The sequence below is a fragment of the Gavia stellata genome, chromosome 2 (assembly GCF_030936135.1).
Source record: "Gavia stellata isolate bGavSte3 chromosome 2, bGavSte3.hap2, whole genome shotgun sequence".
NCBI lineage: Eukaryota > Metazoa > Chordata > Aves > Gaviiformes > Gaviidae > Gavia > Gavia stellata.
In genome coordinates, this window is record NC_082595.1 from 62660270 (window position 1) to 62684136 (window position 23867).

The 23867-nt window shown below is 40.9% G+C and overlaps 1 protein-coding gene across 3 annotated transcripts in view; it reads left to right on the plus strand.

The window, feature by feature from the left end:
* Positions 1–653: 653 nt before the first annotated feature.
* Positions 654–23867, plus strand: part of SEC63 (SEC63 homolog, protein translocation regulator) — a 64585-nt gene continuing 41371 nt past the window's right edge. For all 3 annotated transcript variants that reach the window (XM_059832503.1, XM_059832510.1, XM_059832496.1), the window contains exons 1-3: positions 654–791; positions 20171–20270; positions 21129–21243. In XM_059832503.1, coding sequence (XP_059688486.1) covers positions 668–791; positions 20171–20270; positions 21129–21243 — 339 coding nt within the window. In that variant the 5' untranslated portion in view covers positions 654–667. The remainder of the gene's footprint in view (positions 792–20170; positions 20271–21128; positions 21244–23867) is intronic.

Below are 23867 nucleotides of genomic sequence, written 5' to 3' on the forward strand. Positions count from 1 at the left end.
GCACTGCCCCCCCAAGCTCCTCTGCACACCGCAAGGCGCCCGTCGCGCCCCTCCCCGCCCTCAAGGCCCCAGCAACTCCCGGGGAAACCTATTTTCCGCGGGGACGAGGGGACAACAGGAGGCGGCCGCGGCGCTGTGGCGGGGCAGGGGCGCCATCTTGCGGGAGGAGGCGGCGGCCCGGGGGCAAGGCGGGGGGGAGGTCAGCACCCCGCTCCCTGCAGACCATCGCTTTCGGCCACCCGCCCGCGGGAGCCGGGCGGGGTCACGGCGCCCCTCGGGATGGGGACAGGGACGGGGACGGGGTCAGGGACAGGGACGCGAGAGGACGTGAAGGGAAGGGACGGGACGGGCCCGCCTCCCCCCTCCTCTCCTCAGGCGCCTCTCGCGGCGCGGCGGAAGACGAGGGGCGGGGCTTTCGGCAAGCCAACCAGTGGCCGGGCGGGGGCGTGGGTGCGCGCGCGCCGCCCGTGACGCCACAGTGCCTATGGTGGCTGCAGAGTGACACGTCTCCTTCCGTGGCGGCGCCCGGGAGGGGGCGGGGGAGCGCCCGTTCTCGCGGGATCCCGGAGCGGCTGGCTCGGCCCCGCGCGAGCCGGGACGGCGAGACCGGGCCGCCGGCGGGGACGCCAGCGGCGGGGGTAGGCGGTCGGCGCGGCGCTGAGCGGCCATGGCGGGGCAGCAGTTCCAGTACGACGACAGCGGCAACACGTTCTTCTACTTCCTCACTAGCTTCGTGGGGCTCATCGTTATCCCCGCCACCTACTACCTGTGGCCGCGGGACCAGCACGCCGGTGAGCGGCCCTGCCCCGCGCCCGGCCTGCGCCTCCGCCTGCCGCCGCGGGCGCTACCTCCCCTCCCCCTGCTCCCCCCGTCCTCCCCCCCGCCGGCGGCGCGCGCCCCGCGCCCCCCGCCCCCGCGCCGCGGCAGAGCCGGGCCGGGCCGTGCTGTGCCTCCCGCCGGGCCGGGCCGGGCCCGCACCGTCGCCGCTCCGTTCCGCCCCGCCTGGGGCGCCCGGCCGGCTCTGCGGGGAGCCCGGCGGAGCGCGGCCCCGGGGGCTGCCGCTTCTGGGGGGCGCCGGGCTCGCGCTGTGGCCGCTGTCAGCCATTTAGCGGTACCCGGGGGCAGACGGCAAACGGGAGGGTCCGAGCCCGCCCCCCGAAAACGCGCTGTGCTCCGCGCCTCTGCTCCTGCAGAGTCATTGCTGCGCGGGGGTCTAACGCTTTGTTTTGGGTTCTTTGTTTTTTTTTTTTTTTCCTCTAGTCTTCCCGGGGTGTTTCAGGGCGGATGACCTAAATTTTCATCGTGGGAAAAGAATAAACTATTGAACGTCGTTTTGCAGTTGAGGCCAAAGAGGAGTTGCCAGGCTCGCTTTTATATGCTGTAAGGTCACAGCAAGCGTGAAAATGGGGCTTTAATTTTTTCCCATTGATAGTCACAGTTAAATGTCCGAAGTGCTAGATTTCTGTTCTGCCTCTTGGGATGATGTTTTGTCACCCAAACAATGTTAGAAAGTTTCTCTGAATACTTCTGCATTTCATTTCCACAGTCATTTCTCTCTTTGTCTTTCCTGCATCCCTCTCTTCTTGGAGGGAGAAGGCATTTTGGTATATAGGCTGCCAGGAACACATTTTTAACTGCAGTTTTGAGATTAAAAAGGCTGTAGAAATTGTGTTTAAAGGCAGGATAGTAAACGCTCCGTAGAACAGGGATACTTGATGCTGATCCCCATGGCTGAAACTACTGACCTTCTAAGAACACTTCTGTTTTACAGTCTGAGAAAAACCCCTTCCGTTCACTGCGTCTTTTCACATTCAGTATCTGGTGGTCATTTAGTAGTTTTGTATGCAATTTTAAATGGCTTGTGTGGATCTGTTTAACTTAGTTTTATACGTAAAATAAATACTCAACAAGGAAATCTTACTCCTGTACCTTCTAGTAAGGAGTAAGTAGCAAAAAAAAGATAGAACAAATGCTGTTTTGGTGCTAAATCATAGCTGTTTACAATCTTGGTTGCTGACAAGCGTGCCTGGGGCTTCTGACAGGGCACTGGCTAGAGAACCTCTTTGGAGGAACGATCTCTGCCCTCCAGATACTACCTGTTGTGTGGTGAGGAGTTAGTTCTTTCTGTTCGAAAGAAAGGTTTCTCTGCCTTGTCTTGCTGAGTCCTGACTGTTGCAAGAGGGAGGCGTTACTGTTGAAGACATTTTGTAATCTTTGGGTTGTTTTTAAGGAGCGGGGGATCAGAGAGAAAAGATAACTCTACTTCTGTAACATTTCTCCAAAATTCAAGTTTTTTGTTTTATTTTTGTTGTGGTGAAGGGTGGGAGGCAGTAGGGGAGAAAATTGCTCTTTCTCTTGAATAATGTTTTACCTCCTCCGTAGTTTTTAGCAGCTGCTTCTTGGGAAAGCTGATGTGACTTAGTTGAGAGGCTGTGCAGAATGGTATGGCCAACAGTGACACTTGGTGCTGTTAACTTCCGTTTCAGGGGGCTGACAGAAGCAGGAAAAGCTGTAGAAATGCTGTCAAACTTGGAAACACTGCTAGCCGTATGTTTGATATTCAGACGTCCTTACAGAATGGCAGAAAATGAAAACCTAACTTTGGAATATGGCTATATGGATTGTTCCCAGTTTTCAAATAGGCCTGCCATTAAACATTACTCATTTCCTACCCTCTAGCCAGCGTTGTCGTGTGTGTGTGTGTAGGGCCTGCTGCATATCCTTCTGCAATTAGTGCTAGATTCTTACAAAGCTGTATTAAACCATACTTTACAAAACGCAAGATAAATTTTATTACGCTGTTGGTACAGAAATGAGTCAACTAAGTGAAAATCACCAGGCATGGCAATGAATGGAAAGGAAAGAATGATGTCTGCCTCATAATTGTCTTAATGGATTTTAAAATGTGTGTATAGTCCAATTTTTAGCATACAGTTTAATAGTGTGCCTACAGTCTTATGGTTGAGTTCTGTTCTGCAGGCTCTTTTTTGAATAAAGAGTTGAGGTGTTGTGCAGATCACATTCAGGAGTCTTGGAGTGCTCCCATGCTTCATTGTGGTGTTCTAGTTGTTTAAGCATACAGCTCTTGTGCTACTCGTTTCCAGCAAAATCCTCTGAATAGTTTTCACACAACTTTGTATGTATTCAACTGTACCTGTTCCAGCATTTGAACTGGATTTCAGGAATAAATTAAAACCTTGTGATGATGCAAAGTACCGATTGTTTAGCCATGAGTTAAAACTTAAAAAACCCACCAAACCAAAACACGTGTAATTTCAGAAGCTAAGAGAAGACCTATGTCTTCAAAAGAGAAATTTTCCAGCACTGCTAGCTTCTGATTCCTGTAATAAGCACAAATATCTAGTCTCTGATAAGATATGTTTATTTTGATACTAATTTAGGGTAGGTTTTCCGACCAGTGAGGCACAGTACCGGGCCAAACTGAATAAGCTCTGCCAAGACCTTTGCTCTCCCCGTGTAGGATTAGCTAACGTTTTTGTTCTGGAATTGTGTTTTGTGCTACCTGTGCTAGAGAATCCAGTGTGAATCCCAGATCCCTGGGTGGAGTTGGTGAGGTCCAGGGGGACTAGTTAGCTGTTTCAGCTCCGGCTGCAGTAGAGCCTACCGGGAGTGAGAAGACTGGATCGGAGTGAACTTTGATGAAGCAGATCACATGTCTGTCCTCCTCATTTCAAGACACTTTGCTATGGGAACCAGAGTACCCAAAAGACAGGGAGCAGATTCTGTTTTTAGTAAAAAGTAGGTTGGAAGATGTGCTTCAGCCACATTGATTTGTGAGAGCGGACTAGAGCTAGTTTGAAGCAAGAGTGAAATGCTCATAGTATGGATGTCAATCCTTTGGTGCCCTGTGTTTCCTTCTACAAATGCATTACCAGAGGTTGCTGGTACTTGACACCGTAGAGAGAGCCAGCAGAGGGGGAGGAATGAGAGTGCAAAACATTCACGTATCTCCAAGTGAGGTTTAGCACCAAAAATCTGGGAATTGCTGATGTTCAGTAACAAACTCATAGGATTTGTTCTATGCTGTGGTTTTGTTGTAAATACCCACAGAGTAAATTAAAAAAAAAAAAAGTCAGTGTTTGTTTTTGCTATAGTGAAGATTGGAAATTAAGAATGTATCTATATTGCTTTAATACTTGGGCAATACATTTTGAATTTTCTTTAATGTCAGGTTTTTTAGTAGGATAGTTTTTTGGCAAACCATTAAGATTTTGCTCTTAGTTATTTTTAAACTAAACTTTGAAAGGCCTTTTCAATACTGTCTTGAAGAACAGCATGATTTAACTTGTCTCTCTCAAGTTCTGAGTAAAATTTCAGCTACTCTTATTTCCTGGGTGTCTAAACCAGCTTTCTCAGGGCATTCTGAGAGAGTCCATGTGAGGTGTTGCTGCAGCCTGTAGTAGGGATCAATATTTATATTTGGGAGGGTTTTGCTGTAGTTGTGGTAGTCACCCTGTGAACTGTCCTGTAATTTCATTACCTCAGCCTTGATAAACCAAACAAGAAGGTAATTGACTTTGTAAAATGAATTTGTCCCAAAGACTTTTATCTCCTTGGTGTTCATTGTAGAGCTAATAAGACTCTTGTAAAAGGTTAATTGTTCAGCTTTGTGTCTTGGGCTGCAGTTTCATAACTGCTTCAAGGTAGCAGCGCTCTAACAGAGAGAGTCTTGTATTTCTTCCCCTCCCTTGTGCCAAATAGAGCACCTGGGCAGTGTGGGGGACTGGAAGAAACTCATTTGAGCTAAAACGAATTGTTGGGTCTTTTTTATTTCTGTGTTACTTCTAATGTGTATTAGTTTCTGGGTAAGACTCACTTTGTGGATGTCTGGGCTGGTGCAGGATGTGACTGTGAGCTGAGAGGGGAGAAGACTGATTCTTTCAGTGGTGGTGATGGCTTCAGGTGATGGTGAAACTGCCACGTTGTTTATCCTTGACTTGTATCTTTGAAACATGTATGTGTGTTTTATTATTAAAAAACAAACAAACAAACAAAAGGGTTCATACTTTTTGTGGATGACCTCTGTTTTGGGTAAATATTGGTATAACTTTAGCATAATTACTGTGAGAAAAACTATTGCAAGGACCGTTCTTGATTTGGAAGAAAAAATACGGTTGCTAAAAAGTTATTCTAGTGCAGATTCACTTCTTAACTAAAAAGTATTTTCTGAAATGGGAATTTTTTAGGTTGTTTTTCAAATAGTTAATCATAAGAGTTGAAGAAAAGATGTTTTTTCTCAGCAATTAGGGATGGATAAGTACCTATCAAAGTACCTCTGTGCTGTTGGACTTGCATTGAACCAGTTTCACTGTAGGCTTGCGTGGATTAAACATCAGCATCTAGAAGGGAAATGGAGAGCAAGAGGTGAATGAATTTAGTTGGATAATGTGACAGTTGTTGCACAATGCTGATGTGTTTGCTGAACTCTGTGTACTTTTTGACTTATACCTGTGCTGCTGAATTGAGACACATAATTATAAAGCCGTGCTGAAATAGGTGGTCATAGATTGTGACGTGCTTTGTAGTTAAGCACATGTATCTGTGAAAGCTTGTCATTCTATCCAATTTTTGAATTGATTTAGGTCTACGTTAAATAAATTATCCTGTTTTAGGGCACTGGGTATTCATAATGTATTACAAAAGAAAGAATCTGGAAAGAATAAAAGCCTCTATCCTGAGTCTTTTACAGTAACTTGAGCAAAACAAGATGTTGAAAACGGTTCAAAAACCCCAAAGAATAATAGCTGTGAATGCAGGATAATGTTAATGAAAGTTTTCTCTCTGTCTCTTGTATGAGAGGAAAGAGGCTGTAGGAGCTATTCTGCTTGGAACATAGATCTTCCTTCTTGAAGTCTAAGAACAGAAAAACCTACCGTAGGAATGGGGGAAAAAAATAATGAGCTGCTGCATTTTCATATCTGGGGAAAAATATTGATATGCAATGGACAAAAGCTGTTCAGTTCACTTTCATTGTGATAGAAATCTATATATAGTGTGTGGGGTTTTTTGTTAGTCCTGTCCATCCCAGCTGTATGTTGTCCTGTTGCTCACTAACCTTTTTCCCCTGCACTCTCCCCTCTCAAATGTTTCTGAGATGTAGCTAAAGTTTTCTTGAAGAACACTGGGCTAATGCAAAGAAAAGCTTAAAAAAAAAAATCTGATTAAAGAAGGCTATTCCCTGCTAACCTTTGAAGATGCCATGCCTCCAGGAAGTGGCATGGGCAGATTGAGAACCCCCGTTCTAGTCCAGCCTTTTTGTGTTGAGGCTGGGCAAAGTACAGAAATACTTTAAAAATATAGCTTATTAGGTGACTATTAGAAGGGTGCATAGAATATAATGGTATTAAATACTATTGTGTTAATTCTTTCCTATATTGCTATTTTAAGCAGTAGGGTTTTTTACCTGCTACTATAGATAGGTAGTACTTGGCAGCCATGTTCAAAACCTTGAATAGAAGTCCTGAGAAAGTACTTCTGTAAAAGTTTACTGTATTAGGGACCATACTTCTCTGTGTATCTATCTGCCCACTATACTGGATATCCCTATGTAGTAGTGTAAATATGAAGGTTTCTCTGTATTTTTTTGGGTACATTTTTCATCTGTAGATCTCGAGGCTGTCTTCAGAGATCCATATTAATCCCCTGCTTTTAAGAGGGAAGTAGAGGAACTGAGGCTATAAAGTTTATTTGGCTTTTTAAGGACAGTGAGTCTGCAACTTGGATGTGGCTCAAGCTGATATAGAGGATGCAGGCAGCATTTCTTCTGTTTTATTTGTAATGGAGTAATGCGCACTTGTACCTTACAGCAGCTGGGGGAGAGGAAGGGCATCTCGGTACTACCTAACAGTGCTGCTCCCACTCTGGGGTAAAATTCTTCTGTGCTGCTTCTAATCCTCTGGTGAGATAAGATTGGTTGGAGTGAGTTGACTGTGACCCTTGTCCTTGCTCACAGCTCACTGAAGTTTCATTAACCTTACCCCAAAAGTATTTCACAGCGTTGTGGTATTCAGTAGTACAGGATAAAAGTACAGGATGCTGGTAGAGGACAGGATAAAGACACAGGATGCCATGCTTGTTGCTAATGCTTATGTGGTGGATGAGCATGGGTGTGAAAACTTGCTATCTGTGAATATAAGCATTTTGTGCCCATATATGCATGTGCTTATCCTTTCCTGTTAATATAACCTTTGAGCATTGTGTCAGGAAGTGGGAGGAGAGTCAGTGAAACTGTTTTGCATTTATGAACTATTAATACATATAAATTGAATTTTTTTTTTAGGTATTGAGAGATTGTGTAATATGGTTAACTTAAGCTGTATTTTTCTGAACTTGAAATGGTGTATTAGGTGACTATTAAAAGGGAGAATAGAATACAATGGTGATACTTAATACTATTTTGTTAATTTTTTACTATATTGCTATTTTGAAGCAGTAGGTTTTTTTGCAGAAACATTTGAAGAAAGGGCAAACATCATGAGATGTCATTAATAATGCCTAGCAATTATCTCTAAAAATGCTTTTCAAAACAAAGCATTTGGACAGAGTTATCTAAACTGCTCTGTTATTTGGAAAAAAGGCATGTCTTTTCATGGAATTTTTTTTTTAAGTATTATAATCTTATTATAAGCATTGTAGCGCCCCAGCAGTAAAATAAAATTAATAACCCTGTATTTGAGATCAGTTGAATAGCTTCCAGCTTGTCCAGAACACTTAATTCTGGAAAGCTTTTTGTTGTGAGATAAAGATCAAGCTATTAAAAACAAACTTTATCTCTCATTACATGTACATGAAAATAAAACTGTTTCTTTTTTTTAATTCAACGTTTGTTATGGAAGCTTATGAAAACAGCATTGTAAAAGTTTTATTATATACCTTGTTGTTAATTTTCTAATTGCTGCAAGAATATCTTGACTACTCATGCAGATGATGCTGAACTACCAGGATGTACAGGCTGCGTATTGGAGAATTCAAGTTAGTGCTATTTAACCTGATATATTGAAGGGTAAAGTGTGATGGTTCAGTTATGGTTTCATGAGCACCTAAACTGTTCTTGCAGGAGGAGCAGGAATTTGAGAGAGAGAGGAGCAAGGTAAATGATGAGGAATGGGATCAACAGCAATTCCAAAGTGAGGACTTTGGGGTGGCTTTTTTTGTTGTTCTTTAAGTTCATGCCTGTGAGGAAAGGTGCAGATCTGCAGCAATTTGAACAAGTCTAGACTGGGGCTGCTGCTGTGTCCTTTCACCCTGTGGTGCTGCATTCTCCCACTGAGGGCTTTGTAGTTCTTTCCCTCAGTTGTTAGTCAGGACCTGACACACGTGTGCCTCCATTTCATGGTGAGGGAGGTCATGCTGGCTGGACCATATCAAGAGTAGGGAGAAGCCCAAAACAGGTACTTAATTTCTTTCCTGAACAAAAAAAAATTGTGTCTGCACCAGGTTTTTAAATAAGTGTACAATTGAGAAGATTGAAAAGGTGGTTTCAGATTTTCACTTAATATTTCCTTTGTACAGAAAATCAGTTACAAACATTTTAAATATGTATCTGTTGGAGAGGATGCTTTTTAGATTCAAAAGATGCTTTTATCTTGATTGGCTGCTTGAACTATTTGAAACTACGGTATTTGCTAGCATTGTGACTTCTACAAAGGCTTACCAATAAAGTTTGAAATATCAATTTTTTTTTTTTTTGAAACAAAAGAGTGGATATACTGGGTCAGGTCAGATGTCGTTTTTATATGATATTACAAAGTGTATGCCTTAAGGAGGGAATAACAGGACAAGCATAAATGATGCTTCCTTTGCATGTTTTCCAAGTTTCCAATGTTTTTCAGTTCAGTGACTCTTTTAGCATAACATCTATGGCAAGGGGTTTACCAGCTCTGCTGCCCACACTGCAAATAATCTCCTTTGTTTTGCATCTGCTTCTGATTTTATTTGACAATCCTTATTTGCTGTACTGGAAGAGGCAGTAAACATTCAATCCTGTCTGTCCTGGCTGTCACTTAGGTTTTTTTACAGCCTTCCATTACCTCTCCTTGCACTTTTCCCTTTCCCAGCCAAAAGATTTGTAGCTTATGTTTTGGACATAAATCTCATATGTTTGGCCCTTGTTCACCTTAATTGAGTGTTTTCTAGTTACCCATCTTTGAGAGGTGCAGACTAGGACTCTGCATCATACTCAGGGTTGTACATACCTTAAGCTTATGTGGTGGAATAATGCTCTCTTCCTTTCCTCACATGAATGCTCTAAACACTTGCTTTGCTTATTATAACTAATAAGCATGCAGCTGAGGTTTTCATAGAACAGTTTCTCACAATACCAAGATCACATTCTGGAAAGGTAGTGGTCAGCCCCAAGCTCATCCTTATGTATATAAAATTAGGATAGTCCCCATTGCTCTTTACATTTTCATACCCTGAATTCCATGTGCCATTCTGTAGTCCACTAGCTTTGTCTTTACAGTTCTTCAAGATATCCTTGCCCTTGTTAACCAGAATAAGTTAGTATGTCCAGAAGCTTTATTTCATTGCTCACCCCTTTACCCAGGTTACTTATTAATGAAATGTGAGTATCGTAGTTCCAACGCAGATTCCTGCAGAACTCCTGGCGATTTCCTTCTGCTCTAAGAACTGACTGTTCAATCTGTCTTCTAGTTGCATACTTACGTTTGCAACAGTTATTAGATGGTTGTTCTGAGAGACACTTAAGAGTAACCTTTCAAAAGCCTTTTGGAAATGACAGACTGTATCAGTAGTATCTCTTTTTCCATACATTTACTTCCTTTAGAGGATTCAAGTTGGTAAAGCTCTTTACAAAAGCCCCATTGATGATAAATGGATATATGGTACTTATCCCTGTGTCCACTAATTCTGTCCTTTATTACCATTTCTTCAAGGTGTGCATCAGAACAATACTGAATACAGGTGGGTTTAGTAATTGGTGGTATGCTAAGTGACTTTTGTCTATGTTTGTTTTGGATTAAATGTGTTCTTGTTTCCTCCCCACACCAAACTGATAAAATAAAGCTAATAATTAAGAATGTGTAAGTCTAGGAGCCCAGCATTGCTGATTTAATCTAAAATGGTTAACCTTGACTCATGTGGGTGTCCCTCCATATTAAAATGGTCAGTTTTCTGATTCCTCTCAGATTCCATTAAAGTTTTGCTGATGCACCTGTAGGTCCAGCCCTACTACAAATTTGATAATTTTGGTGATATAGCTTAAAAGTTAGTATAGTTAGTCCTACTGACAGTTTTGTCAGCACAAATGAGACGGTATACTAATAGGAAGGAGAAGGTTTGGAAATGGCTTGATTAGGAGTAATGTAATGTGGAACTGCACCCTGAGACCAGTGAGTCTGCCTCAACAGAAAGTCCAACTAAGTAAACTCTGAAAAGAAGTTACCTTTCAAGATGTTGAATCATCTTATGTTACTATTAAAGTTGTTAGTAACAAATGCTATGTTTTCGTGAGCAAATAGGTGTGGAACAGTGTGTGAATGAAAAGTTAGGTTACTTTTTGTCCCTTTTAAGCAAAATCTAGTTGCTGCAAAACATCATCTAGAAAAAAAGAAGCCTTGCTATTAAGGTCTTTCACAGGACTTTCTGTAGTTTATGAACTGCTTGGAGTTAACAAAAACATGTTACTCAAAATGTGATTTTTTAAAAAAAATTATTTCTATAAATATTTACTAGACAAAAAAAATCTCTTTGAAAACAACTAGGGTCAGATTATTCAGCTATAAACATTTTAGTGAAGAGGTTAACTTGGGCATGACCTCTTCATAGATAACTCGGGGTAATAAGGACAATTCTTACAATAATAGGCATTAAAATTAGAAAGCATCTATTCAGATAATTTAATTCTTCACTAATATGGTCAGTTCAAAGTCCTGAAACATGCTTTCCAGTTTAAAAAAAAAAGTAATCTCAACTGAAACACTAGTGGTCATTTGAAGGCTTTTGGATTTAAGCAACTGCATTTTAGAACACTTCTAAATCAATTTAATTTGCTTCGTGCCTCATGATTTGGGGTTTTACACTAGAAGTCAATCCTATTATAAGGTTTGAAATTATTTAGTACCTCAGAGGAATTGCTGACTTTGTGAGTTACTGCGAGTTTGAATACTGCCTCTTAGTTGCTGGGGAAGATGGGTTACTGCTTTAAGACATCATTATCAGTGTTTGTCACTGGCTTCTTTTGAAAGTAAGAGTAGGGCTTTTTCCTGTGACTTTTAATTTGTTCCCAGATACCATGCTATATCCATGTGGAGTCTATTTTACGATAATTATCAAGGAAAATGTCAATAGAGTTAAGCGAAAATGGTCTAGTAAGGCAGTAGGGTAGCATTTTCATACTTGTATTCATCACCTGTTATCTGAGAAATGGTTCTGTGATTAAAAATAAATTTGTTCAGAGAGGCCCAGTTCAAGACCTCAGTAAATAAATTGTCCATACCATTGTTAATTTCTGTGCTTGTTGAAGTAGGAAAAAGTCCAAGACTTCAGCTTTTGCATATGTACGTGTATACATTGCGTATATGTACACATATACCTAGCTGTTGAAAAGAAAGGGGAACCTATTTAGTGCATAGTTTAGAGGATTAAAACTGTAGAACTCTGAATAAAAAACAGCAAAATCAGAAACTCTTAAGAGTAGTATTTCAGCTGAGCCTGTTACCCTCAGTTTTAACAGAACAGCTTTAATGCTTAGAGCTGCAGTACACTTGGGTCATAACCTTTCCTCAGGACTTGCATGCTATGTGTATTACTTGCATTTCTTGATGCATTCCACAGGTACAAGTTTCCAAGACAGGGGTAAAGAGAGAATGACATGCTGCAAGTAAGTTTTCTGAAGGTCTGTCTTTAAAGTGATCTTGGCATTTCCTACGCTGCGGAACTCTGTCACTCTGTGTTCCTTGCTGAAAGAAGTCCTTTCCTTTCAAAACTAAGCAGCATTCTCCATTGGGTGAATGGTCCGCAGGATGTTTCATGTGCACTTCCTCATATTTCTTTTTCTGACAGAGTCCACTGGAGCTGTATTTTAGACTTGCTGCCTTTGCTTTTCTTAGTAGCCTGAAGGCAGAAAGGATGCAGGAGGCTAGTATGTACTTCTGTTCTTTCCTACTGTTTGAGGTAGAATGATGGGAAACCGGTGGCTTCCATTTATTCTGGATATTAGTTTTTTGTTAGCTTCTAGGACAACGAAAACGTGACTGTATGATCTCTTTAAACTTTTATGTGCTTTAGATATGAGTACTGAAGCCGATAGTCTTATTTTGTGGTATTTTTTCCTAAAACTGACCTGTGTTTGTTGCAGCTTAAACAAGATTCTGGTGATGAAAACTTCTATATAATTGCAGGTGTACCTCTTTCCCTTCCCTCTCTTCCAGAGTTGCCCATCTCCAATAAATGTGTAATCTTGTCTCTTTCCTCAGGAGGATGTAAAACAAACACATAAGACTTCTCAAGCACTTTCAGTAGTAGAACAGTGAAGACCACTTCTGCTTTGCTGTCAGAAAGGAGTATGTCAGAAGTAATTTCTGAAGTAATGGCTAGGTTAGGTTATCCTACGCGCGTTACTAAAAATGAAACAGAAGTCGTGCGGTGCTGTTGTATTTGTATTGCTTTGTGGTGTTCACCCCAGAATGACTTGTATCCCAGATCTTTCTTTTGATGTCTTGGCATAGTCCAGTTACCTGGTGCCCTTGTCATTGCCCACAGAAGTGGTTCATTCTTTCTGTGGTACTGCTTTTAACATATTTTGTGAAGTCGTGCCAACATGCGTGTCACAGATTTTTCTGGCAACAGAAGTGCTTGTGTTCCTGAGCTGCCTGGCAGGTCCCACGTTGCCAGCATCCTTTGTGTTCCTCATGTGCCGACAGAAGCATGTCTGCTTCGCTAGTCATCAGTAGTACTGCCGGAGTGGTGATCGGAGTGTGATAAAACAATATCTGGTTGCTGCATTTTTTAAAGGCCTTGGTTTTTGAAGACAATAATATTTATATGAGAAGCCAAAGGCTTTTGCATTCTTATGATGAGGGGGCAGGGGAGAAGTGCAGAAAGGCAGTGTGTGTGCCTGTAAGGAAGGTATGGGTATGGGTGAACATCAAAACCAAACTTAAGTTGGGCATAGCTGAGTTGTAGGCCACAGGTTGTATGTAATCTATGGAAACAGCGAATCCAGCCTGTGATCAGCCTTCTTATGTCTTTGTGTGCCCTGTGTTTCTCACCCATCCTGTGATGGGAGAGTGATGTTGATGTTGAGACAGACATAAGAAAAATTTTTTGCTGTGTGAGGGTGATCAAACACTAGAACAGGTTGCTCAGAGAGATTATAGGGTCTCTGTCCTTGAAGATATTCAAAGGCCTACAGCCAGAGCCCTGAGCAACCTGCTTTGTTGACCCTCCTCTGAGCAGCAGGGTTGGATCAGATGATCTCCAGAGGTCTCTTCCAACCACAAATGTTCAGCTGTTCTGGGATACCCAAGAACTGTGTGGTCTGAGTTACTTACCTAGAAAAAGCAGACACCTCTGGCTTATTCATCCTAAAATCACTCCCTCTAAAGACCTGAATAATCAAGAGGCATAGGTAAGTTCTGACAAAGAGGAGTCAATTGTTTACTTAAGCATTCTCTACTGATACCCGTTATTGTTGCCTGGAATACAAAGGAAGAAAACTTTTAGTCACCAAATAAAAGAAATAAAGATCAAAGACAGTCTTTTTATTTTTCCTTTTTTAATTGAGCTAGTAATTCAGATTTTGCATGCCTCTTTGGATTCAACATAAAGTTGACTATATTTCAAATTTACAGATCAGTGATCTTTAGTTATTCTCTAGTTAAGGTATGTAGCCAAATGGACAGCCACCTTTAAGGAAGCAAAAGTCTAAAATACTTGTTAATTACTTTATTTTCATCCAAAAGTAGTAAGCAAATTAGTGTACAAATGAACTTTTTTCCGGTTTAGTTATTAATAGCCTAGCTGTGCTAGGGTCTTGATTTTATTTTCATTTGTCTAAAACCTTTAGACAATGTTGGATTAAAATACCTACTAGTATCACTGGAGGACCTGACTAGCTCTTTCTGAATAACTGAAAGAGATGGCACTCAGGTTTTCTTTCGTACCAGTAATTGTTTTATTTCTTGAACTTGAAGCGTCTATTAAGATATAGTTTTGGCTGGATCTTCACGTATATCTGTTAAGATGTTATAATAGGCCCTTGTGAGAACCCTCTGAAAGTAAGAGAGTTGTATTGATGAAAAATTGCTTGTGAATCTCAGGAACTTTGGATGCATCCATAACAATTTGGGGAGAAACGGAGGAAGCATGGGATGCTTCTCCAGATTATTTACAGAAATGAACTGGCATTCTACATCCTCATCTGATAGGGATGCTTTAACAATACCTTGATGCATGGATTATTGTTAGTGGGATTAATTCAGAAGCCCACGGATGCATTATGCCTTTGTTCTTCAAGGCTGTTTAATACCCATCTTAAAAACTGTAGGAGAGATTCACTATTGTTAAGGGGTTTACCTATCAAATGAGAAGTCGTTTTGACTAGAGGAAAAGCATTTTTCGCCCCCCACTTGTCTCCCTGTAATCCCATATCAAAGGACGGTGTCTGAAGTGCTGTTATGCTTCAAAGAGGAGCCATGATCTGGAGCGAGAAGAAACAGAGAACTCTTACCTGCTTTTCAGACTCTGAACCTCTGTCCCTGACAGACCAAGGATTCCAGAGCTAAAATCCGAAGAGGCTGCAATTCCTCTTTCCCTGCAGAGCTTTACCCTGAGTAGCATGTAATGTATTTACTCCTGCATGCTTGGGGTCTGCAGGATATTGCAGGGACACTGTGCCAGTTCTGTGGCATGGCGAATCCACTTGTGTGAAAGAAATCTCCTTGGGGGAGAGGAAGGCAAATCAAAAAAGGACCTAGTTTATCTGCAACTTGCTCATTAGGAATACATTGCTGCTTTTGTTAAGCACAGTAATTATCTGGTACTCCGGCTCCTGCTAGCCTTTTTTTTTCTTTTTTTTTTCTTTTTTCCTGCAACCAATTTCTTCCTAACAAGATAAGTATTTTCTTTGGTGCAATCACATATGTTGTCTGTAAATAAACAAGAGGCCTGTTTTTCCTGGATACAGCAGGAATATAGCTTTCTTAGGGTGATGTTTTGCCAGTGGCTTTCTGCCTAAGCTGGGAATGATGCTGTCTGTACTCCTCCTTCTTTCATATTTTTAGTGCCCTGTTTCCTTTTGGGGTTGTTAATCAAATGAGACCATTGCCATCCCAAAGAAGTTAATGAGGTGCTTTTGCGTTGATATGCTTTAATCAACTAATTAGATTTGATCCAGCGTTGTTCAGATGCACGTGTTTAAAAAAAAAAAAGTGATGGCTGCTTAGCATCGGGTCTTAATTTGGTATTTGTCTGAAGAGGTGCCCCTGTGCAGCATAGCTGTTGCAGGACATCATTGCCAGGGATTCTTTTAACTGACTTAAGTGTGTGCTGTTTACCTATCCAAAGCACTTAATTTTTGCTTACACCACTTGCCTTGGTGGTTTTTTTTTCTTGGTGCTATTGTCAGACTGTTCACAAAATGTGTCTCCTGCAGCTGTTATTGGAAGGGTGTTCCAAAACCTCAGTTCTCTGGTAACTATAAAACATCTTTAGTTTCTAGCCTCATTTTCCCCCGTGGTCAGATTTTATTTGACCTTATGCCAATTCTTCGGTTTACCTTGCACAACTATTTTCTACTCTCCACAGTGCCTTCCTCTAAGGGCCTTCTGGAAGCTTTTTGGCATGGTAAGGTGAAGGGTACTGGCTGTTTTTGTAGGGAGGATGCAGAGCGGGGGAAAGGAGAGGGTCATCTGGCACTTGTGGGGCTGGACAGTAGGGAGGTTTGAGAACTGTGGCATTGGGTGGCACAGATTTTTAAAGATGAGGCACAGCAGCTTGTTAAAAGCATCCTAGCAAAAAACCTAAAAGGAGTCATATCCTGTTAGGCTTAGTTTTACAGGATTAAGTAAACAAAGTGCTCTTAGTCACCTTCTGCTTGTCCAAGCCCACTGGTAATCCGTTTTCACATTAGTTTTAGGTATTTCCGCAAGCAGCATAGTCAGTTACGACCGTTACCAAATAGCATTGCCCCTTGGCTGTGCTGCAGAAACGTCTGTGGAGCTGTGATACAGATTGGATCAGGTAGCTGATCTGGGTCAGTGTGGCTGAACTGAACAGTTGGCTTCATCTTGCTTCAGCACTGTGCAACTGAATCTATTGACAATACTTGAAATGAGCGATTTATGCTTAACATAAGCACGTCTTCTGTGAGGCTTGTGGTGCCTGATTTGACCTCGGTGCTGGGGAAGATTATGGAGAGGTTCATCTTGAGGGCGCTCACGGGGCACGTGCAGGACAACCAAGGGATCAGGCCCAGCCAGCACGGGTTCATGAAAGGCAGGTCCTGCTTGACCAACCTGATCTCCTTCTATGACCAGGTGACCTACGTAGTGGATGAGGGAAAGGCTGTGGATGTTGTCTACCTGGACTTTAGTAAAGCCTTCGACAACTGTCTCCCACAGTATTCTCCTGGAGAAGCTGGCGACTCGTGGCTTAGACAGGTGTACTCTTCTCTGGGTAAAAAACTGTCTGGACGGCCGAGCCCAGAGAGTTGTGGTGAATGGGGTGAAATCCAGTTGGCAGCCGGTCACAAGCGGAGTCCCCCAGGGCTCAGTTTTGGGGCCGGTCTTGTTTAATGTCTTTATTGATGATCTGGATGAGGGGATTGAGTGCACCCTCAGCAAGTTTGCAGATGACACCAAGTTGGGCGGGAGTGTTGGTCTGCTGGAGGGTCAGAAGGCTCTGCAGAGGGATCTGGACAGGCTGGATCGATGGGCTGAGGCCAATTGTATGAGGTTCAACAAGGCCAAGTGCCGGGTCCTGCACTTGGGTCACAACAACCCCATGCAACGCTACAGGTTTGGGGACAAGTGGCTGGAAAGCTGCCCTGCAGAAAAGGACCTGAGGGTGTTTGTCAACAGCCGGCTGAAGATGAGCCAGCAGTGTGCCCAGGTGGCCAAGAAGGCCAACGGCATCCTGGCCTGTATCAGAAATAGTGTGGCCAGCAGGAGCAGGGAGGTGATCGCGCCCCTGTACTCGGCTCTGGTGAGGCCGCACCTCGAATCCTGTGTTTAGTTTTGGGCCCCTCACTACAAGAAGGACATTGAGGTGCTGGAGCGTGTCCAGAGAAGGGCGATGAAGCTGGTGAGGGGTCTGGAACACAAGTCTTATGAGGAGCGGCTGAGGGAACTGGGGTTGTTCAGTCTGGAGAAGAGGAGGCTGAGGGGAGACCTCATCGCTCTCTACAATTACCTGAAAGGGGGTTGCAGAGAGGTGGGTGTTGGTCTCGTCTCCCAAGTGACAAGTGACAGGACTAGAGGAAATGGCCTCAAGTTGCACCAGGGGAGATTCAGACTGGATATTAGGAAAACGTTCTTTACTGAGAGAGTGGTAACACACTGGAATAGACTGCCCAGGGAGGTGGTGGAGTCACCCTCCCTGGAGCATTGTGGGATGTGGCTTGATGGGCATGGTGGTGTGTTTTTTTGTTTGTGGTGTTGTTTTTTGGGGTTTTTTTTTTGTTTTCTGTGGAGTTTTTTTTTTGTTAGTTAATGGTTGGACTTGATGATCTTACAGGTCTTTTCTAATCTTAGTGATTCTGCAATTCTGTAATTTGTTCAAGTATCATTGGTGACTTTTTCATAAGAGCATCACACTATGGCTCATAGTTGTCCAGTGACCATTTAAAACCCTCAGAACATTTTCCTCCTTGTTTCTGTAGCAGAGCTCTTTAGTCCTCATAACTTAATCATCTGTCTAGTTTTTAATGCCATCAGCGTTTTTGAAATGCCCGTTCTATGTGCTGGTAATGTGTCTCAGTTTTGCATTAAAAACGTAGTTTAAGTAACAATTAGCTTACTTATAGTTGTGGTGGATCCAGTTCTGAAACAACAGAGATCTCCCGCAACTTTTGTCTTAAAAGAAAAAAAAATTGCAAAGAGAAAATGCCAAATTAAATTGCATTCTACCAGTAGGGAGTCAGTGTTGCATTTTAACCCTGTTTTCATTGTCTTCTGGATTTTTTTCTTCACAGTGCTTTCTAAAGCCTTATACAACTGAAACTGTGGGCAATTGCTTAACCAAATATTAGTCATAGCCTTTTTGTTTAGAAAGTTTCATGTTTAGTACCTGTTTTAAGTATGTGAACAATCTTTGCAGATCAGGAGAACCACAGAATACTTGTGTGCTTTATATGTTGCACAAAATTGTGAGACAAGTTTTGAAGCTTATTTTGAAGCCTTGCAAGAGTTAAATCAGATGCAAGGGATTGAATTATCCTCCCTTATCTCCATCTCTCCCTCTTTGGGGGTGATGGGACTACTAATCTAATCTTCTCAAGGAATCCAGTCAAGCTTTTTAATGTCATAATGAGTTTTGGGGAAGATATACTTTACAGTAGTTCAGAATAAGCGGATACGCTTTTTCTTGTTCTGCTACCTTGTCTCTGCAAGCTTCAATATTTGTCTGCTTTACTAGTTTGTGGGTGGCCAGGTATCATGTGTGTTCCTACACTCCATTTCTGCCAAATCAGCCGGAGTTTGAAATACTATCCCATGCTCACATCTGATCTGGATTAAATCTGAACTCGTGGTTGATCTGGTGCACAATATTGGCATTTATGGTTATGTTTCTCTGGCCTCAGATAGTTTGGTGACTGCAAATTGAAGTTTTAGATGTTTCGTCTGAATTGCATGTTTGCTTAGAAATTCAAGTAGAACACTGAGCACCATATCCCACCTCCCAGTATCTTCAGAATAACTAAACAGAGGTCATCACTGTCTTCCCCAATCACCTTTTAGAAATTTGCCAAAGAAAAATGTTTCCATGTATCATAACTGCTCTTTTAGTTAAGATGAAGGCATCATCTTGTTATATCTCAACTTTGCACTTTTAAGACTTTTTAGGATGTGATTGACGTGTGCTTTGGATCAAAGTCATTAATATAATTCCTGCATTTAGATAATTCACGAACTTCTAAATTGGCAAATTTAGTCACTTCATTCACCAGCAATATCTAAATGTATTGAGACAGGATGAATTTTCTTCTCTTAATTACAGTGACCTCCTCACTTCAGGAGTGTTGCAGGTCAGACTGCATCGTCTATGGATAGGCAAGTTACTTAAAGTCACTTCAGTCCTGTTTATAACATAATTTCAGTGCTTACAGAAATTCTGTACAAGCTGTTTGTTTGCTTTCCACCATACTTTTCTTAGCATAAAAGACTTCGACCAAGACTAAGTTGGTCTTTCTGAAATACAACTAAAACTCTCTTGACAGAGAGAGCTTCCGTGCCTCGTCACGGTGATGTTGACAGTATAAATACAATTTTCTTCCAGCCCCATCCTGTCCTGAAAGGACACGGGAGGAAATTTTGTTGGCTAGTTTGTCATTAATGCATATATTCTCTTGCCAAGGGCCCATATTACTGAGCTACACGGCTTACAAATAGCTGTTATCTTACTCTCCCTTCCTTTTCTCCTTAAACAGGAAAAACCTAAATGAAGGCAGCTTATAAAAAGCAGATGTTGCAGAGAGGATGAAAATGCATCATATTTTGGATTGAGGAAGTAGCTGTTGCTCTAGCTGCACCTTTTAGTTGTACACAAACACCGTTTTGCATGTGACTTAGGTTTTTTTGGGGGTTTGTTTGTTTGTTTTTCCTGCATACAGTAACTGACATACTGAAATAGAAGACTCGGTGGTGTTGAGTATAAAATGGCAGAAGTAAAACTTACAGGTGCACATTGGCCAGGTAAAGGCTGGGTTCACAAGTGATGGTTGCTATGTGGCTTGTTGAAAATAGAATGGATTCCTTTTAGGTAGCGGAGAATAATCTGACTGACTTATGTTTATGGATGCGCAGTGTTGCTTAAATGGATAAAAAACCCCATGCTTTCTTCCAATATTTCTGGACCTTTTGTTAGACCTCCAACTGACTTTGTACTGCCTACTCCAGGATGAAGTGAGCATGTTTGTTCTGCTTTTTGTCAGATTGGTTAATCACAATCTTTCTCTTTATTTTTATAGAGCAAATTCGATTAAAGAATATAAGAAATGTCTATGGAAGATGCTTGTGGTATCGTTTGCGACTGTTAAAACCACAACAAAACATAATTCCTACAGTAAAGTAAGTATATTTCATTTGCATGGCTTCCCATTAAAGCAATTCCTACATTTTTATTTTTATAAAAATACATTTTTTTGGTAATTAAAGTAGCTGGAATTCGTTATATAATAATGGCTCTCGTGTCACAGAGACATTTGCAGTTTGCTATATTTAAATAATTAATAGTTAATCGTTATTACCAGTAGGGCTTGAAATCAAGATGGATGCTGCTTGTCCTTTATAAAATATCTACTGAATGAAACCAGTGAACCTCAGCACTATAAATAAGTAAATGATGCATTTATTTGTTCCAAAAAAAGAATCCTTCCTCACTGAATTTAGTGGTGCTAGCTATGTTTTTTGATTTAAATATTTAATATGTAAACATATATTCAAATATACAACAGTAATAATTTGTAATTCGAAGTTGATGGCTTTATATCCTTCAGGTCATTGTTTATTAGTCCCACCCTCAAAATATTTTGCTGTCTGTTATGCATCTGTTTCATCTTTTTGTTTTTTTAACATCGACTTTGTCTAGGATCAGGTTAAAGTCATCCTTTAAAAATAGGAAATACTATTGTATACCTGCTGAGGACAGTTAAAGATGGGAAAGAGTCTTTGCTGATAGTGGCTTGCCTCTTTTTTAAAAAAAAAAAGGAGAAAAGAAATTAATTAGAAGTCAGAGCAGCTGTCTCATCTGTGTCAAAGGTGGTGTTATAACTGGAATACTCATACCTGCTTTAAATGGCTTTAGTGTTTCTCGCTATTTTAATATTGTTTTTTGAAGACTGATATCAAATGGCTTCTTATGTTGTTTGTAGAATTATGCTAGAGCTAGTGGACTTGTATATTTAAAAAATTCTTTCTTCCAAACAGGAAAATAGTCCTCCTTGCTGGCTGGGCATTATTTTTGTTTCTTGCATATAAAGTTTCCAAAACGGACCGAGAGTATCAAGAATACAACCCTTATGAGGTTTTACATTTGGATCCTGTAAGTAATAGCATCTTTCACTAGTCTGTACTACTATAACTGTGTATTCTATGTCTATATGTCAAATTTAAGACTTCTTTTAAATGTAGTAAGTTAACTTTAGTGAATGTAACTAGTGGTTTTGTTCTTTTTTGGCATCTGAAAGTTGCTGCTGCATATTGTAAAGTTAGTCGTTAGGTATTCTTTGCCTTTATCTGTACTAATTTATAACTTCGTATCTAACTGGTTCGAAATTCTCATCACTTTCTTAATATAGTGAGGTGGATTTTTTATCTATTTAGAATCTTGCTCTGATGTTGTTTTCCTTGCTTGGTACAGGAAAACAAAAAATCTTTCTGCTTTGTATGCCCTGTGAAAATCCTCTCAATAGTCATTTTTAGGGATGCTGCTGAATAAACTGTATAAGCAAGTCTATAGATTCATTTGATTTACAGTTGTTGTACAGCAATAATTCTCTTGTAAATGAAAGGTTTCACTAAAGGGTGTTGGTGATGCATGTTTTAATGTAGTAATGGTTACCTTGCATCTCAGCTGCATCTGTGAATGCAAACAACAAATTCTAAATAGTGATACCCGCCAATTGCTTTATTAAACTGGAAAAAAAAAAAAAGACATAGTGTTTGTCTGGAAAACAGATGCAGTGCTTCCTTTATATTGAAGGTTTGATTCAAAATGGACATAAGTTATATATTCCGAGGAGGCAAATAGACCTTCTGGGCATCTCTTAAACACTTAATTAGTCTTGTCAAACTCTTTTCTTCATTTTAATCATAATACCTTGAGCAAATTCTCTGCTTATGGCAATTATTTCCTGATACAAAGCTCCTCTTCTGAATAACAGTAGAGTCATCTTTTCAGTTCTGAAGTCTGAGGTATGTTTTACTCTCCAGTCTAATACACTGTGGATACAGCTCAGGACAAGAATATGAAAGAACTTTGAATGTACCTGTTTTGATTAAACTTGATGTGTATTGTTAGTGTGGGAGAGCTTAATATGTATATGAACATTAACAAACACATCTCTTGCCATTAGTCATGTGGCTTGTCAGCGTAAGGATAGGCATCACTTTTCTATGCTATGAAGGCCATTATAGCAGATAAGTAGACTCTAGCCAGGTTCTAGCTAGACAGGTAGAACAAGACCTGCCTGTGATGTGCGGAGGCAAGTTATTTAAATTCAACCTCTGCTCAGTTCCTTTGTGAATGACTGATTGCTGACTTGCCTTCTCTCACTGATGCACAGGAACAAGATACGTTTTTACCATTGAATGGTATCTGTCGGAACCATGCAGTTTAAATGTTCCTATGTCTTGGTTAACTTTGGTTAAACAAATCAGGCTAGGGATTAGGTCACAGAGGATTTTCTTCTGTCATCTTTGGCAATTTTCTACAAGTAACAACCCTGAGGGGAAAAATGTATGTATGTAGTGAATTGTAAGTTAATGTTTATTAATGAAAACTTGTATGCATGCTCAAGACACATGCAACTTATCCAGGCAAAGAAACCAATACTGGAATGCTCTGAGAACTGTTAGAGGGATGGAGCATATTGTCATAAGGACAAGTGGAATTAAAGCCAGAGATGTTACAAGGGGGATGAAGAGATTGCTGTGAAGATAGAGCAATTGAAGTAGGCTTCAAGATAGAGTCCCAAGATTCCAGAGTGGCATTTTTTTGTAGTGCTATCAGACGATGTCTGTTAAATCCCCTTGAAAAACTTTTAGTTTGGACTACATAAAAGTTAACAGCTTGCTTCTGTTACCATTCAAGTGGAAGGAACCTTTAGAGTTTTTGCCAGCCCTGCTAATATTGAAGTGATACAGATGTTGATACAGATGTTGAAGTGTTGTTAGGTAATGGAAATGTTGCTTTAAAAAACAAAACAAAAAACACAAAAAACCCAATCAACAAAATAAAGAGTTGCAGGCAAGCACTTGAAAGTTTTGGTACACAATTCTTTACATTCACCCTGTGGCCAAGATTTTTTTTAAATTTTATTTTATTTTAATCTTATGTTAGCCTATCAGCTTATAACAAGAGGCTTTTTTTCTCCAGAGGAGAACCACAGCATGGATGCAGTCAGATAACACACATGCGCCTTATTTTATATAAAATATCAGCACTTTGTTTTGATCATAAAATAGCTGGTTTTGGAGTGCATCACTTCAAATCACTAATACATAAGGCACTCAAATAGTATTACTGATTTATTCAATAAGTATCCTTACTGCCATTTTACAGGTGGGATCCACGGCAGAAAGATGAAGCTCAAAAGTGATTATGATTTTGGATTCTTTAAGTAAGACAATTAGGGGCCTCAATTTTGTTTTGTAAGTAGTTAATACAGGGAAGTTCTCTGTTCCAAGCCAGGGTGCTGACTGACACCAACTGTCCTAGACTGCTAAACGTTTCTGTAAGTCAGGCCTAACCTCTGTAGCCTAGCTTTTGAAAACGAGGAGTAAGCAATTAATGGTAGATGGAAAGTTTGTCATCAGCTTATCAGGGATCACATGCAACCTCTGTGGCAGAGAGAGGAAAAAATTGGAAATTTTTTTTACGGGCAACATTCACGTGAGCTGTGAAAACCCTTCTCTTCTCCAGCAACCTGATTTTTTTTTTTCTCC